This window comes from Oncorhynchus gorbuscha, linkage group LG16 (assembly GCF_021184085.1).
Source record: "Oncorhynchus gorbuscha isolate QuinsamMale2020 ecotype Even-year linkage group LG16, OgorEven_v1.0, whole genome shotgun sequence".
Taxonomy (NCBI): domain Eukaryota; kingdom Metazoa; phylum Chordata; class Actinopteri; order Salmoniformes; family Salmonidae; genus Oncorhynchus; species Oncorhynchus gorbuscha.
Genome location: NC_060188.1, coordinates 69,684,185 through 69,696,608, shown reverse-complemented (window position 1 = coordinate 69,696,608; position 12,424 = coordinate 69,684,185). Strand labels below are relative to the sequence as shown.

At 48.1% G+C, this 12,424-nt stretch overlaps 1 protein-coding gene across 2 annotated transcripts in view; it reads left to right on the top strand.

The window, feature by feature from the left end:
* Window positions 1-12,424, top strand: part of LOC123998868 (bromodomain and WD repeat-containing protein 3-like) — a 20,545-nt gene extending 8,121 nt beyond the window's left edge. The window contains exons 9-40 of one of the 2 annotated variants that reach the window (XM_046304087.1): window positions 87-187; window positions 318-388; window positions 568-668; window positions 793-833; window positions 920-1,024; window positions 1,125-1,275; window positions 1,416-1,550; window positions 1,675-1,803; window positions 1,907-2,132; window positions 2,231-2,377; window positions 2,564-2,744; window positions 2,911-3,004; window positions 3,130-3,291; window positions 3,383-3,456; window positions 3,572-3,767; window positions 4,008-4,124; window positions 4,474-4,581; window positions 6,275-6,399; window positions 6,485-6,567; window positions 6,833-6,944; window positions 8,542-8,603; window positions 8,870-9,025; window positions 9,160-9,280; window positions 9,472-9,597; window positions 9,716-9,788; window positions 9,902-9,955; window positions 10,093-10,236; window positions 10,580-10,732; window positions 10,903-11,075; window positions 11,209-11,297; window positions 11,395-11,532; window positions 11,837-12,424. In XM_046304087.1, the coding sequence (XP_046160043.1) occupies window positions 87-187; window positions 318-388; window positions 568-668; window positions 793-833; window positions 920-1,024; window positions 1,125-1,275; window positions 1,416-1,550; window positions 1,675-1,803; window positions 1,907-2,132; window positions 2,231-2,377; window positions 2,564-2,744; window positions 2,911-3,004; window positions 3,130-3,291; window positions 3,383-3,456; window positions 3,572-3,767; window positions 4,008-4,124; window positions 4,474-4,581; window positions 6,275-6,399; window positions 6,485-6,567; window positions 6,833-6,944; window positions 8,542-8,603; window positions 8,870-9,025; window positions 9,160-9,280; window positions 9,472-9,597; window positions 9,716-9,788; window positions 9,902-9,955; window positions 10,093-10,236; window positions 10,580-10,732; window positions 10,903-11,075; window positions 11,209-11,297; window positions 11,395-11,532; window positions 11,837-12,282 (4,194 nt within the window). In that variant the 3' untranslated portion in view covers window positions 12,283-12,424. Of the gene's footprint in view, window positions 1-86; window positions 188-317; window positions 389-567; window positions 669-792; window positions 834-919; window positions 1,025-1,124; window positions 1,276-1,415; window positions 1,551-1,674; window positions 1,804-1,906; window positions 2,133-2,230; window positions 2,378-2,563; window positions 2,745-2,910; window positions 3,005-3,129; window positions 3,292-3,382; window positions 3,457-3,571; window positions 3,768-4,007; window positions 4,125-4,473; window positions 4,582-6,274; window positions 6,400-6,484; window positions 6,568-6,832; window positions 6,945-8,541; window positions 8,604-8,869; window positions 9,026-9,159; window positions 9,281-9,471; window positions 9,598-9,715; window positions 9,789-9,901; window positions 9,956-10,092; window positions 10,237-10,579; window positions 10,733-10,902; window positions 11,076-11,208; window positions 11,298-11,394; window positions 11,548-11,836 lie in introns of both variants that reach the window. The other variant, XM_046304086.1, reaches the window with a different exon arrangement.

Here is a 12,424-nt window from a genome sequence, read left to right as displayed (position 1 = left end):
AGGTCTGTTTTTTTTTTTGTTGCAATTTTGTGACCCTTTCGATTTGAGAAATATCAGTGTGTTTGACACCCCCCTGTCCTCCTCAGTTTTGTCCGGCGGTAAAAGGACCGATGCGCTTCCTGGCCTCCACTGGCGCAGACGGCATGGTGTGTTTATGGCAATGGCACTCGCTCAGCATGAAGTTTGTGTAAGTGTTGGACAGCGGAGGTTGTCTGAGGCATCCAGGGAGGAATGACAAGGTGATGGTGTCTTTATTTTCAACAGATCCTTTTTGTGGCCTAAGTGACCCTAACCTGTGTTTTCTGTTTCCTCCTCAGTGACCGGCCAGTCAAGTTCATTGAGCGGTCAAGGCCTGGGGTCCAGATTTCCACCTCCTCCTTCAGCTGTGGTAGGTGGCCCCTAATAAACAACATGCTTTACATTATAATTCCTCATCACATTTTCACTGATTTTATGGAGTTATTTGCAAATTGCTATTTGAACAACATGAGTCGAGGTAATGTTTTCACAAAGCGACAGAACTAGATCAGTTTGTTTAATGTACTTACCTGTTGCTCTTTGAATCAGGTGGGATGTTCCTGGCCACGGGCGGTACTGATCATGTGATCAGGGTGTATTACCTCGGCTCTGAAACACCCATGAAGCTGTCTGAGTTGGATGCTCACATGGTAAGACAGCAGAGAAGAAGAGAAAAGAGAGCGGAGACAGAAGACTAAATAGCGCTAGAGCACTTGTACTGTTCAGTTTGTTTCTCACTACTCCTTTTGTTAACTCCTACCTCTCTTCTTCCAGGACAAAGTTGTGGTGGTCCAGTTTTGTAACAACAGTAACAGGTTAGTGTGCACACTTGTCTCTTTACTTTGATAAAACTATTTTGATTTGTTGCTGTGTGGGCTCTAACTGCTGTGTCTGTCCCCAGCCTGAGGTTTGTGAGTGGCAGCCGGGACGGCACGGCTAGGATCTGGCATTACCAACAGCAGGAGTGGAAGAGCATTTCTCTGGACATAGCCACCAGACTACCAGGGTAAGACGATGCTGTCTATAATTGTCTGTGCTGCTGCAAATGGGTGTATGGGTTTGTTTGTCTCGTTAGTAAGTGTACTTAACGTATGGCTGTGTCACAGGAGTGCTGTTGTGAATGGCGAGGACAAGACCAAGCTGGTGCCGACGATGGTGGCCTGGGACCGCGGTGACCGCACGGTCGTCACAGCGGTCTCTAATTACCTGCTCAAAGTGTGGAGCTCTACCACGGGCCAGCTGCTGCATGTGCTGTCTGTGAGTAGATGTCTCTATCTCCCGTTGGTCTCCTCTGCAAACGGCCAGAGACCTCTGGCTCTGTAGAAAGGCATAGAACCGCCTGGTCTCTTCAGTGAGTGTGACCTGTTGGGACTGAATGTGTTGTGTTCCTCCTTCAGGGTCATGATGATGAGGTGTTTGTCTTGGAGGCCCACCCATTTGACCGCCGCATCATGCTGTCTGCTGGTCACGATGGCAACATCTACATGTGGGACCTCGCCAAGGGAGCGAAGATCCGCAACTTCTTCAACATGGTGAGAGCCTGACTGCTGTTCCAGTTAGCAAAGGATTTTCATATGTACTACACGGTGACCGTGTTGGTGGCGTACCAGTGTTTTCACCCTGGCCGACATTCACACAAGCCTTCCTCTGTCTCAGATTGAGGGCCAAGGCCACGGTGCAGCGTTTGACTGTAAGTTCTCAGCTGATGGACAGCACTTTGCCTGCACTGACTCCCATGGCCACCTGCTCATCTTTGGCTTTGGATGCAGCAGACCCTATGAGAAGGTGAGTGTCTGGCCTTTACACATGGCTCATTTGAACATAGATATGTTAATTCCATGTCATCTAATTGCTTGTAAAGAGAATAACAAATCCCCATCTCCTCCAGATTCCTGACCAGATGTTCTTCCACACTGACTTCCGGCCCCTGATCCGGGACGCCAATAACTTTGTCCTGGATGAGCAAACCCAGCAGGCGCCCCACCTCATGCCCCCTCCCTTCTTGGTGGACGTGGACGGTAACCCCCACCCCACCCACTACCAGCGCCTGGTGCCCGGCAGGGAGAGCTGCAAGGAGGAACATCTGGTGCCCCAGCTGGGCTACATGGCCAATGGTAAACCTCCTTATCAACGCTTTCAACAATGTTTCTTTACCTGGCTCTGGGATCAAAATGTGGGTAATGTTGGGCATTGTAACTTCTCTGTTGCTTAGGTGATGGTGAGGTGGTGGAGCAGGTGATTGGCCAGCTAACAGCAGATGAGGGTCAGGGAGAAAGCCCATTGGATGTCCTGATCAGACAGTTGCAAAACCAGCCGGATGAGAGGCGGGACCAAGAGAGAGAGCCTGAAGGAGAGGGGGGTACGTTCCACAGTTTCATATAACACACTGTATGGAAGGACCCTCATACAGTGTGTGCATATTGGATTTCAATGTTGTAGTCATGAGTTAAATATTCGCTACACTCGCATTAACATCTGCTAACCATGTGTATGTGACAAATAAATTTGATTTGATATGTGTAACTCTGTTTTTCCTCATTTCAAGCTGGTGAGAGACCAGAGGTAGTGGGATCGCCCCCTAACATGGGCCTGAGGAGGAGTGGTCAGGTGGAGGGGGTGCGTCAGATGCACCACAATGCCCCTCGCAGTCAGATGGCCACGGAGAGGGACCTGCTGGCCTGGAGTAGGAGGGTTGTGGTCAACGAAGTCCAGCAAGGGGTCCTCCGGTGAGACTGACTGACCAGACAGACAGAGCCTACCTTAGATGGCTTTGAACCTTGTGTTCTAACCAGTCCTGCCCATCTTCTTCATTTTGAGCCTTGGACCATTTGTAAGATTGGTACTGAGGTAGATATCCCCCAGTGGCTGACTAAAGCTGTTTGCGTTGTGTAGGGTGATGGAAGAGACCAGACGGGCCAAAGGTGAGGTGGAGTGTTCCATCTACAACACAGAGAGGAGGAGGAAGCCTGAACCCAGTTCTCCTAAGGTGACTACACTACTGTCCCACAGCTCTCTATTTCTTTCAGGACAAATGTGTGCCCCTTTGTTGAATTCTACCAATTGCTTTACTTTCTTTTCTATCATTCAACAACGACTTCTCCCCCCCTGTAGACTGAGCAGCAGGCTCCCTGCAAGCGCTCCCTGCGGCGGACCCAGAGGAAGAAGAAGCAGACCAGACCTCCACCAGCGTACCAGACCCGCTCAGCAGGAGAACGTCGTGTGAACAGGGGGAGGATCTCTGACAGCCAGATGGACTCAGACAGCGATGGAGAGGTGGGGGGATTGTAGTCTGTTGTTCTTGAAGTAGCAGAGGACTCGCGTTGTCACGTCAGTGGAGGTCTAATTATGTTTCTGTGTGGAGCAGGCAGAGGAGCAGGCAGAAGCCAGCAACGCTTCCTCTGATGGGGAAACGCAGTGGCAGAGTGACAGCAGTTCCAGGTAAATGTCTGCCATCTCCTGAAAAGTCAGTATACTGCAGGAACATAGGTCTCCATTCATTACCTTATGTCTGTGATTGCAAAATACACATTTTGATACCACTTCTCTCCCTCAGTGTCTCCTCCAGTGACTACTCTGATTGGACAGCTGATGCGGGGATCAACCTCCAGCCCCCCAAGCGGACCAGCAGAAGGCAGGTCCGACCGCCCGGTGGCTCCAGCAGTTCAGAGGAGGCCGAGGGCCAGGGAGAGGAGGCCGGAAGGAAGCAGGCGGAGGAGAAGAAGAAGAAGCCCAAGCAGACCAAACAGAAGGTGTGCTCACGGAACGTACAGTAGAAACATGGGGATGTCAGGAAATGGCACAGCCAACTTGCTGCTTGGAAATGGCATATTATTATTGATATTGTCTATGTTCTCAGTTACTGTCTGTACGGAGTGTAGAGCCTTTGACTTTGTTTGACTTTGATGTACTGAGGTCTCGTGACTGAGGGCAAGTTTCCTTAAGAGTGTGTGTGTTATTTCAGACCGTTTAACCCCTGTCTCTGTGCTCAGAAACCTAGCTCGTCTCTGTCTCTGGCTGGGTGTGATGCGGAGGAATGGCTGCCCCCCTCCTGGATCATGGAGACCATCCCCCGCCGCTCTCCTTTTGTGCCACAGATGGGTGACGAGGTAAGGAACCTTACGGGCCTTAGGTCCAACAGAGTACACGAGAAACCTTGGGACTATAAGGTTCTATCAGCAAAAAAGATGATTCTGTTATAATTGGCTTGAAAGTTCTAAACCCTCATTGCTTTGAATGCTGTCATAAATGTTTATATTGTATTCTTTTGAACTTAACAACATGAGTAGGTAGAGAACATTGAACAGAACAAAGCTGTGTCAGTAACAGATTTTTGACAAAAAATGCTGATAGTCACAGGCTCTCGAATTGAGCTAAATCTGTACCTAATTGAATACGATAGTGCAAGGTTTATAGACACGTGGCCTGTGTGGTGACCCTCCACCTGTTCCTCTTCAGCTGATGTACTTCAGGCAGGGCCACCAGGCCTACGTCAGGGCAGTGCACAGGGCCAAGGCCTACAGTATCAATCCTCAGAAACAGCCCTGGAACAAGCTCAACCTCAGGGTAAGACTAACACTGCTTCCTTTATGTCTACCACATACAGTTGAAGTCAGAAGTTTACATACACTTAGGTTGGAGTCAACTTGTTTTTCAACCACTCCACAAATTTCTTGTTAACAAACTATAGTTTTGGCAAGTCGGTTAGGACATCTACTTTGCATGACACACATCATTTTTCCAGCAATTGTTTTCAGACAGATTATTTCACTTATAATTCACTTTATCCCAATTCCAGTGGGTCAGACGTTTACATACACTAAGTTGACTGCCTTTTTAAACTGCTTGGAAAATTCCAGAAAATTATGTCATGGCTTTAGAAGCTTCTGAAAGGCTAATTTTACATAATTTGAGTCAATTGGGGGTGTACCTGTGGATGTATTTAAAGGCCTACCTTCAAACTAAGTGGGAAAATGTGGAAATCAGCCAAGACCTCCAAAAATCTGGTTCATCCTTGGGAGCAATTTCCAAATGCCTGAAGGTACCATGTTCATCAGTGCAAACAATAGTACATAAATATAAACACCATGGGACCACGCAGTACGCAAGTATAAACAGGCAGCCGTCATACCGCTCAGAAAGGAGACGCCTTCTGTCTCCTAGAAAATAACGTACTTTGGTGTGCGAAAAGTGCAAATCAATTCCAGAACCACAGCAAAGGACTATGTGAAGATGCTGCAGGAAACGGGTACAAAAGTATCTATATCCACAGTAAAACGAGTCCTATATTGACATTACCTGAAAGTCCGCTCAGCAAGGAAGAAGCCACTGCCATAAAAAAAAACGGACTACGGCTTGGTACTGCACATGGGGACAAAGATCATACTTTTTGGAGAAATGTCCTCTGGTCTGATGAAACAAAAATACAACTGTTTGGTCATAATGACCATCGTTATGTTTGGAGGAAAAAGGGGGAGGCTTGCAAGCTGAAGAACACCATCCCAACCGTGAAGCATGGGGGTGGCAGTATCATGTTGTGTGAGTGCTTTGCTGCAGGAGGGACTGGTGCACTTCACAAAATAGATGGCAGGATAATTATGTGGATATATTGAAGTGACATCTCAAGACATCAGTTCAAGCTTGGTCGCAAATGGGTCTTCTAAATGGACAATGACCCCAAGCATACTTCCAAAGTTGTGGCAAAATGGCCACTCCAATATCTTGACTTTGTCCTTAAGCCATCACAAAGCCCTGACCTCAATCTTGTAGACAATTTGTGGGAAGAACTGAAAAAGCGTGTGTGAGCAAGGAGGCCTACAAACCTGACTCAGATACACCAGCTCTGTCAGGAGGAATGGGCCACAATTCACCCAACTTATTGTGGGGATCTTGTGGAAGGATACCCAAAACATTTGACCCAAGTTAAACAATTTAAAGGCAGTGCTATAAAATATTAATTGAGTGTATGTAAACTTCTGACCCACTGGGAATGTGATGAAATAAATAAAAGCTGAAATAAATAATTCACTCCACTATTATTCTGACATTTCACATTCTTAAAATAAAGTGGTAATCCTAACTGACCGAAGATCATGGAATTTTTTAAATATCAGGAATTGTGAACAACTGAGTTGAAATGTATTTGGCTAAGGTGCATGTGAATGTCCAACTTCAACTGTATGTTTTTTTATGTATTACATATCCTTTGTGAGGCCTCTCTCTTATTTCAATATATTTTGTTTGTTTTCTCGTCATTCAGGACCAGGAGTCTGTGAAGGTGGTTGGCATTAAGTATGAGGTGGGCCCTCCCACCCTCTGTTGCCTAAAACTGGCCTTCCTGCACCCCATCTCAGGCAAAATGACCAATGAGTCATTCTCCTTAAAGTGAGTCATCGATCTTATTCTCTTGTTTGAAAAGAATATGGTAATATCCAGCAATAAGTGGCAATGACTTTCCTTGTTCTCTCAGGTACCATGACATGCCGGATGTCATTGATTTCCTGGTGCTCCAGCAGTTCTATGACGAAGCTAAAGAGCACAACTGGCAGACTGGTTAGTGTTGCTTCACTCTAACAGGCTTATGTACATGGTGGTTAGAGGCTAGCAGAGTATCGGTCCAGCTCCCTCGCTTACATGTTCCACCTCCTGTCTAATTTGTGCCATATAAGCAGTGTGGTGCGCTCTCCCACATAGGTTTCTGTTCTGTGGGATGTACCTTTACAGTTCATTCTCCCATACATCTGTGCTCTGTACGTATGATTATTCACGGACCAGCTGTTGTCATGTACTGAAACAAGCAATGTTTTATCCCGGCTAGGTGTGCGCTTCCGGAGCATCATCGATGACGCCTGGTGGTTTGGCTCGGTGGAGGACCAACAGCCACTCCAGCCAGAGTACCCAGACAGCCTGTTCCAGTGCTACGCTGTCAAGTGAGTCAATGTGTACCCCACACTCAACAGGTCTGATTAACACGTCTGACACTAGATTCAAATCAAATCTAATTTTATTTGTCACATACACATGGTTAGCAGATGTTAATGCGAGTGTAGCGAAATGCTTGTGCTTCTAGTTCCGACAATGCAGTGATAACCAACAAGTAATCTAACTAATAATTCCAAAACTACGGTCTTATACACAGTGTAAGGGGATAAGGAATATGTACATAAGGATATATGAATGAGTGATGGTACAGAGCAGCATACAGTAGATGGTATCGAGTACAGTATATACATATGAGATGAGTGTGTAGACAAAGTAAACAAAGTGGCATAGTTAAAGTGGCTAGTGATACATGTATTACATAAGGATGCAGTCGATGATGTAGAGTACAGTATATGCATATGAGATGAATAATGTAGGGTAAGTAACATTATATAAGGTAGCATTGTTTAAAGTGGCTAGTGATATATTTACATAATTTCCCATCAATTCCCATTATTAAAGTGGCAGGAGTTGGGTCAGTGTCAATGACAGTGTGTTGGCAGCAGCCACTCAATGTTAGTGGTGGCTGTTTAACAGTCTGATGGCCTTGAGATAGAAGCTGTTTTTCAGTCTCTCGGTCCCAGCTTTGATACACCTGTACTGACCTCGCCTTCTGGATGATAGCGGGGTGAACAGGCAGTGGTTCGGGTGGTTGATGTCCTTGATGATCTTTATGGCCTTCCTGTAACATCGGGTGGTGTAGGTGTCCTGGAGGGCAGGTAGTTTGCCCCCGGTGATGCGTTGTGCAGTCCTCACTACCCTCTGGAGAGCCTTACGGTTGAGGGCGGAGCAGTTGCCGTACCAGGCGGTGATACAGCCCGCCAGGATGCTCTCGATTGTGCATCTGTAGAAGTTTGTGAGTGCTTTTGGTGACAAGCCGAATTTCTTCAGCCTCCTGAGGTTGAAGAGGCGCTGCTGCGCCTTCTTCACGACGCTGTCAGTGTGAGTGGACCAATTCAGTTTGTCTGTGATGTGTATGCCGAGGAACTTAAAACTAGCTACCCTCTCCACTACTGTTCCATCGATGTGGATAGGGGGGAGTTCCCTCTGCTGTTTCCTGAAGTCCACAATCATCTCCTTAGTTTTGTTGACGTTGAGTGTGAGGTTATTTTCCTGACACCACACTCCGAGGGCCCTCACCTCCTCCCTGTAGGCCGTCTCGTCGTTGTTGGTAATCAAGCCTACCACTGTTGTGTCGTCCGCAAACTTGATGATTGAGTTGGAGGCGTGCGTGGCCACGCAGTCGTGGGTGAACAGGGAGTACAGGAGAGGGCTCAGAACGCACCCTTGTGGGGCCCCCGTGTTGAGGATCAGCGGGGAGGAGATGTTGTTGCCTACCCTCACCACCTGGGGGCGGCCCGTCAGGAAGTCCAGTACCCAGTTGCACAGGGCGGGGTCGAGACCCAGGGTTTAAGCTTACAGTCTGGAGTGGTACATCCCAGTATGACCCTCAAAAGTTCATACTGTAGCTTACACTCAATAGGAATGCATAAAATATAAATGTCTTATGATACTGAATGCTGAGGTGTGGTTTCTCTTGACTAGGTGGGATAATAGCGAGAGGGAGAAGATGAGCCCTTGGGACATGGAGCCCATTTCTGATGAAGGTTAGTATCACTGCTTCTAACAATGGCTCCTCACCCATCTCAGGTCATCTACTGGAATAATGCAGTTTGTTTTCAGTCAGTTTACACATTCAAGTGTCTTCCTTGCTAGCTCATTCAACATAACACATGCAGTCTCTATCTATATCAGGTTATTGATAGTGAGACTGAGCTGCCAGCCAATGAGCTGATGTTGTCTCTGACTGGTGTGTTTTAACCAACGAGCTGATTAATGGTTTCTGACTGGTGTGCTGCGTTCCCTCCCCCAGCGGAGTTGCCAGAAGAGGTTGGTGACGGGGTGGTGGTGACAGAGGAGGAGGTGAAGGCTCGCCTCTACAGCCCCCAGGAGGGGGAGTGGGGGGCTCACTCACGGGACGAGGACTGCCAGAGGGTCATCTTTGGCATCAACGATCTGCTTACACTGGGTAGGTCACTGCTACCACACAGGAACAGCTTTCATGCTAGGAATTCTGCATTAAATAGATTGTAACTGGAAGTGAACTTGCATATGGATTGGTATTGCCTGATGAGTGTGATGGGCTGTATATTTTGTATGTAGACCTGGCCAAGGCGTTTGCTTCACCTGTGGACCTGCGGGACTACCCCCTCTACTGCACTGTGGTGGCCTACCCCACTGACCTCAGCACCATCCACAGACGGCTGGAGAACCGCTTCTACAGGTCAGCACTGACCTCTCCACACTCGCACTGTAGTCTTCCCTCAAAACAATTGTAATTGTCGCTAATATTCTGTTTATCCTTGCTGCCCCGTTGTACCTCTGTGTTGGGACTTTGGTATGTGCCAGTTTGGGGAGATCAGTGACTCTGACTCAGCTTATCCCCCCCCCCTCCCGGGTGTTCCTCTCTCCTAGGAGGATCTCGGCTCTGATGTGGGAGGTGCGCTACATCGAGCACAACGCCCGCACTTTCAATGAGCCCCAGAGCCCCATCGTGGCAGCAGCCAAGGTGGTGACTGATGTGCTCCTCCGCTACATCGGGTAGGGCACCCCTGACATCATACTAAAATGAAGGGTGTAGATTTCCACAATGTGAAATCTACTTAAAGAACTTGGTTTTTACTGCAAATATGACAGGTTGTTGTTGTGGTTTTGTCAGGGATCAGAGCTGCACAGACATCTTAGATCTGTGCCACAAGGTGAAGACGGAGCTGAGCAGTGGAGAAGACGAGGTGAGACATGGAGAAGTCCATGTACACCCCAAAGGAGTTCATAGTGATATTTAAATGGTATTGGTGGTCTATTAAACTGTACTAAGAGTACTTGTCTCTCTGTTGGTGTGCAGACTGCTGAGGTGGACGTGGACTCTGACACTCCAGGGACATCCACAGGACAACAGGTAAGGGATGGTTTCATCTCAAGCATGGAATATGCATTGTTTTTGCTATGACTGTGATTCCTCCTCCCTGTTGTCCTTCTGCCTCCTGTTTTTATTTATTTACCTAACTGGAAACCTTCCCTCTCTCCCACTCTCAGCGGGCCAATCCCAGTCCTAAAAAGCGTGGGGTTGTGTTAGACGTGCGTGCGTGGCGGGGCCAATGTCGGGAGCTGTTGCGGCGTATGATGGACGGCCCTGACTCTGAGCCCTTCAGACAGCCTGTGGACCTCTTCACCTACCCAGTAAGGCTTGTTATTATAGTCACTGCCACTCCCACAGAGACATGATAACATCCCCTTACAGGATGAGTGCCTTAGGATCTGAGTGCTTTACAATCTGGCTCATTTAGTCCCGTAACAAGATCAAACCTGCTCCTGGTCTAAAAAGCAATGGCGATTCTTCTTTGAAAATACTTTTATTTTAGTTTCTGGGAAACCAGCCCACTGTGTCAGTTCAATCAGAGAAGCTGAAAGTCTTATTAGTCTGACTGTAGTGGTTCAGAAGTATTACAAACTATCTGTCCTCAATTCTCAGTTAAGTGGTTTCAGACGTCCTAAAAACTACCCTCTCTCCCTCCTCTCCCAGGACTATCGAGACATCATAGACACTCCCATGGACCTGGGGACTGTTACAGAGGCGCTGGTCGTCGGAAACTACGAGAACCCCATGGAGTTTGCCAAAGATGTCCGTCTCATTTTCAGCAACTCCAAAGCATATACACCTAACAAGAAGTCACAGGTTAGTCTACTCATTCTGACAATTTTTGGGGTTTCACCTCGACTCACGTTGGTTGAGCACTCCCCACTTCTTTCCAAGATTCGGGGGGGGGTGCAGTGGGTCTTATAACCCCTGACCCTTATGTGTTCTGTGAGAGAATGGGGTTTTGATCTTCATTGTTTTATCTTCAGATCTACACCATGACCCTGAGCCAATCAGCCTTCTTTGAGAGACAAATCATCTCCATCATCTCCGACTACAAGTCTGCAGTCCAGAACCAGCGGAGGAGGAGTCGCCAGAGTGTCAGCTACAGGAAGAGGCTGAACAGTGGAGGCAGCTCCCCTCCCACCAGTCGACCCTCCAGGTACTGGCCTGGCTGGAATGCCTCTCTACAACTTTAATCCTTACCACTGTAATAAACACACCTGTTATTTACCACTACTTGTAGGATCTATTTAGATTTCACCTCAAACACTATATTGGTGTCTTCTCTCTAGTCCTAAAGGGAAGCACAAGTCGGGGAAGAAAGCAACACCCAAAAAATCTCAACCCTCATCTAAGAGCCTGTCTCGCAGGCCATCTCAGGGTAAGTCTTGTCGTGTATGTTTGTGTCTGTGGCGGTATGTGTGAAATGTTTGAGGTGATGGGAGGTTGGGTGATAACGTGAGGTGCTGCTATTGCAGCGTCGGAGTCGAGCAGCGTGGTGGTGGAGGAGGACAGCCAGCCCTCGTCCTCCTCCAGCTCCGGGACAGGCAGCCACATTGGGGGCCCAGGGGCCGACCGTGTCACCCGCAGTCGGACCACACCCATCAAGAACTCGGGTATTACTACACAGGGTAACCAACACCAAAAGGCAGTGGATAAATAGTCCTTCATAGAGATGTTTTACCAAGCTATCAAGACAAATGTCTTTAGTCAGTTTCCCAACTACTTGAATGTTTGAAGTCAACCTGGTTAAAACGCAGCAGTTAATGGTGTTATTGCTATGTTTTTCAATGCTACCAAAATCACACAATCAGAAAGGGTTATCATGTAAGCCTACTTGGTAGCTGTTGCTGGAGGCTACTTTAGTCAGTGTTGCTGTGATATGTTTAACAGGGAGACGATGTATGTTTGTCTCTCCAGAGCGTAACAGACCTCTCACCAATGGTGCCAGACAGAGCCACCGGCGAAGAGTGCTGCAGGAGGGGGAGGAGTCTGGAGGATCCAAAAGCTCCTCTTCATCATCGTCTTCCTCATCATTGTCCTCATCAGACAGTGATTCAGACAGTGAGTCGGAGGTTGGGAAGTTTGTGGAGGGAGGAGATCACGACTACAGCAAAGCCCCCTGCTTAAAGACCCGCCACAAAGCCAAGGGCAAGATGGACGTTTCTGGGAAGAGGCGGCGGAAAGAAGAACAGGAGGCGGAGGAGGCTCCAGAGAGAGCCAAGAGAGCACGAGTCCAGGCAGAGGATGAGGAGGAGGAGAAGGATGAAGAAGATGACGACGAACAAGATGAAGACAATGAGGAGGAGGAAGAAGAAGAGGAGCCACAGCCGCAACCGCAGACCGCAGAGAGAGGAGGAGGATGACGAGGAGGAGCCTGAGGAGGAAGAGGAGCCTGAGGAAAAGGAGGAATCGGAGGACGACTCTGAGCAGGGTGAGGGTGGGACAGAGGACGGTCAGAAAAGCAGTAGCCGCAGTAAGTCTGGTCAGGTGAACACCCGGAACCAG